At 47.6% G+C, this 3,984-nt stretch overlaps 1 protein-coding gene across 1 annotated transcript; it reads right to left on the bottom strand.

The window, feature by feature from the left end:
* Positions 1-2,823: 2,823 nt before the first annotated feature.
* On the bottom strand, positions 2,824-3,669 carry LOC142612005 (uncharacterized). The gene has a single exon (XM_075784142.1). The coding sequence runs from the start codon at positions 3,667-3,669 to the stop codon at positions 2,824-2,826; it is 846 nt and encodes a 281-aa protein (XP_075640257.1).
* Between the last annotated feature and the right edge of the window lie 315 nt (positions 3,670-3,984).

Raw genomic sequence — 3,984 nt, 5'->3', positions numbered from 1 at the left:
ATGGATAACTCGGTATGGTCCTTCCCATGTGGGGCTGAGTTTTCCTTGGGAAGAGTCTCTAGTCGCTGTAGTGACCTTGCGCAGGACGAGGTCGCCTATGTCGAGTCGTTTGAGTCTCATCCTCCTGTTGTAGTATTCGGTCATTTTCTGCTGGTATTTCATCATCCTGTTAGAAGCTTTGTCTCTTACTTCGTCTAGGCAGTCTAGGTTGACTCGCAATTGGTTGTCATTATTTCCTTTTTGGAATGCTTCTCGTCTGATGCTGGCTACTCCTACTTCGATCGGGATTACCGCTTCAGTACCGTATGTAAGCCTGAATGGGGTTTTGCCCGTCGGGGTTCTCGCCGTGGTTTTGTAGGCCCATAAGACATTGGGCAATTCTTCTGGCCAGGCACCCTTCGCGTCGTCCAGTTTGGCTTTAATTATCTGGAGCAATGTTCAATTCGTCACTTTCATCTATCCATTTGCCTGTGGATGCCCTGGGGACGAGAACTGGTTCCTGATGCTGAGGTCGGAGCAGAAGTCCCTAAAGCCTTGGCTGTCAAACTGCCGCCCATTATCTGATATGATTGTCCGCGGGAGCCCGAACCTGCAGATTATATTTTTCCACACGAAGCTTCGGATTCGTGCCTCAGTGATGGTTGCCATTGCCTCCGTTTCAACCCATTTTGTAAAGTAATCAATTGTAACAAGTAGGAATCTTACCTGACCTTTACCTGGGGGTAATGGTCCAACGATGTCGATTCCCCACTGCGCGAATGGCCACGGGGATGATATTGTTGTCAATTTCTCTGCTGGAAGTCGTTGGACATTCCCGAATCTCTGACACTTGTCACAATTCTTGACGAGTTCTACCGCGTTAGCTTGTACAGTTGGCCAGAAATAACCTGTTCGAATGACTTTGCTTACCAGGGACCTAGGGCCAGCGTGATCTCCACAAATACCTTCGTGGATTTCCTCCAAGATGTATCTGGCTTCGTCTTCATCGACACACTTCAAGTAAGGCAGGGGATGGCCCCTTTTGTATAGGTTGTCATTTAGGAACGTGAACCTGGTCGCTCTCTGCTTGATCTTCCTGGCCTCCTTGGCATCCTGTGGGAGTTGTCCGTCTTGGAGGAAGGACACGATCGGTGTCATCCAACTTTTTATGCCCTCGATTGCGAACGTCGGGATGTCTTCGATGTTAGGGCGTTTTTGCATCTCCATGCTTAGCTCCGTGCTCGTTGGTTCTTCCTCTGAGAAGGCCATTTTCGCGATCTCGTCTGCTTCCATATTCTGGCTTCTTGGGATCTGTATGAACTCCAATTTGTCAAACTCCCGGGCCAGATGTTTCGCCATCTTGAAGTATTTCTGCATTCTTTCCTCCTTTGCTTCATACTCCTCTTTGATCTGTCCTATTACTAACTTTGAGTCACTCTGAATGAGCAGATTTTTTGCTCTGAGTGCCTTCCCAAGTCTCAGTCCTGTCAATATTCCTTCGTACTCCGCTTTGTTATCGGTGGCTGGAAATTTAAGTTGAATTCCATACCTGAGCTTTTCTCCACCGGGAGTGATTATGATAACCCCTACTCCCCCCCTCTTTTGGGCTGATGAGCCATCAGTTTGGATTGTCCACTATTCTGCCTCATCATCGCGGTCGTCATCTTCTGGAAGGGTGAACTCGGCAATGAAATTTGCTAGGGCTTGCGCCTTGATGGCTATTTTGGGATGGTACTCGATGTCGAACTGGCTAAGTTCAATTGCCCACTAGACCATTCTCCCTGCTGCCTCAGGTTTGTTCATGGATTTCCTAATCGGTTGGTCCATCATTACTAGGATGGGATGTGCTTCAAAGTATGGTCGCAGCTTCTGTGAAGCCATTATTAAAGCGAATGCAATCTTCTCAATCCTGGGATACTTGGCTTTTACTCCCTGGAGGGCTTGACTGACGTAGTAAACTGGAAGCTGCTTCTTATCCTCCTCTCGAATCAGGGCTGCGCTGACGGCCGAGGCTGATGCCGCCAGGTATAGATAAAGGTTTTCTCCTTCCTTCGACGGACTCAGGAGGGGCGGATTGCTCAGATAACATTTGAGCTCTTGAAACGCTGCTTCGAATTCGTTAGTCCAGGCAAAGGCTTGCTTCAATGTCTTGAAGAAGGGTAAGCATTTGTCCATTGCTTTGGAGACGAACCTATTGAGTGCAGCAATCCTTCCTGTGAGCTTTTGGACTTCTTTGACGGACTTTGGTGATGTCATGTTTAGTATTGCTTGTACCTTCTCCGGATTTGCTTCTATCCCTCTCTGGGAGACCATGAATCCCAAGAATTTTCTCGAGGCTACCCCGAAAACACACTTACTAGGATTCAGCTTCATCTGATATTTTCTAAGGGTGTCAAACATCTCTTCCAAATCGTCCAGGTGTGTCAATTCATTTTTGCTCTTGACGAGCATATCGTCCACATACACCTCCATGTTTCTGCCAATCTGCTTGCTGAACATCTTGTTTACTAATCTTTGGTATGTTGCCCCTGCATTCTTCAGTCCAAAGGGCATTACCCTATAGCAGTAGAGCCCTTGGCTTGTGATGAAAGCGGTTTTTTCTTGATCTTCCTCAGCCATCTTTATCTGGTTGTATCCTGAAAAAGCGTCCATGAACGTCAGTAACTTATGCCCGGCCATAGAATCTACTAGCCGGTCTATCCTAGGCAGAGGGAAACTATCCTTTGGGCAAGCCTTATTTAGGTCCATAAAATCCACACACATTCTCCATTTCCTATTCGCTTTTTTCACCAGCACGACGTTGGCTAGCCACTCGGGATAATAAACCTCCCGAATGAAGCCTGCCTACAATAACTTGTTAACTTCGTCGGTGATCGCTTGGCTTCGTTCGGGGGAAAAGAGTCGTCGTCTTTGTTTGATGGGCTTTCTCCCAGGATCCACATTCAGCTCGTGCTGGATGACCTGCCGTGATATGCCGGGCATATCCTTGTGACTCCATGCAAAGACATCTAGGTTTTCCTTGAAGAATTGAATGAGTTTTGTCCTCATCTCGGGGCTTAAGGTTGTTCCTATCCTCGTCATCTTGGCAGTCTCTCCCTCGACGAGTTCCACTGCTTCCAAAGCTTCTACTTTGTCTTCTTTTTCCTCCTCGATTGTCCACGTGTGGTTTTCATTCGTAGCCAATACTTCCTGGTAGCATTCCCTGGCCAAGACCTGATCCCCTTTCACCTCGCCGACACCGTCCTCGGTTGGGAATTTCACCTTTAGGTAATAGGTGAACGTAGCCGCCTTCCACCTGTTAAGCGTGGGTCTCCCAATGATTACATTATATGAGGAGGGGCAATCTACCACCAGGAAGTCCAACTGATGGGTTAGCTGCTTTGTGTAGGTCCCTACTGTGACTTTTAGCATCACCATGCCCTTGGGATATACCCTGTCCCCGTTTAAGCTGAAAATGGGGGAGTCAAACGGGCGCAATCTCCCAGGATCTAGTTTCAATTGTTGGAAGGCCGGTAAGTACATAATATCTGCGGAACTTCCATTGTCTACAAGGATCCTCTTGGTGTTGAACCATTTGATTGTGAGTGTTATAACCAGGGGGTCATTATGTGGCTGCCTTATTCCTCGAGCATCCTCTTCGTTGAAAAACATGTCTTGGTTTGTCCATCTTTGCTTGAATGGAGGTTCCATATGGACGCTATTTACTTGTCTATGGCATGTTTTCTTGAGGGACTTGTATGATCCCCCCGTGAATGGCCCTCCTGTGATCGTACTTATCTCCCCGATCACATCCTATGGTGGTTGGGATGGGCGGATCTCACTCTTGGACGAGGATTCGCGCTGGCTCTTGCTGCCGTCTCTGAACCTGCTAGACTCTCCCTTTTTCACATACTTCTGCAGTTTTCCTTTCTGTATCAACTCCTCTATCTATCCTTTCAGGTCTCGGCAATCCTCCGTGTAATGGCCATGATCCTTATGGAATCGGCAGTATTTGTTCTTGTCACG

The sequence above is a fragment of the Castanea sativa genome, chromosome 10, assembly GCF_040712315.1.
Source record: "Castanea sativa cultivar Marrone di Chiusa Pesio chromosome 10, ASM4071231v1".
Lineage (NCBI taxonomy): Eukaryota > Viridiplantae > Streptophyta > Magnoliopsida > Fagales > Fagaceae > Castanea > Castanea sativa.
The sequence above is the reverse complement of the archived record's forward strand: the minus strand, read 5'-3'. Positions and strand labels throughout refer to the sequence as shown.

Excerpts from the sequence above, each read along its gene's own strand:
- LOC142612005 (XM_075784142.1), bottom strand. The coding sequence starts at position 3,669 with ATGGAACCTCCATTCAAGCAAAGATGGACAAACCAAGACATGTTTTTC.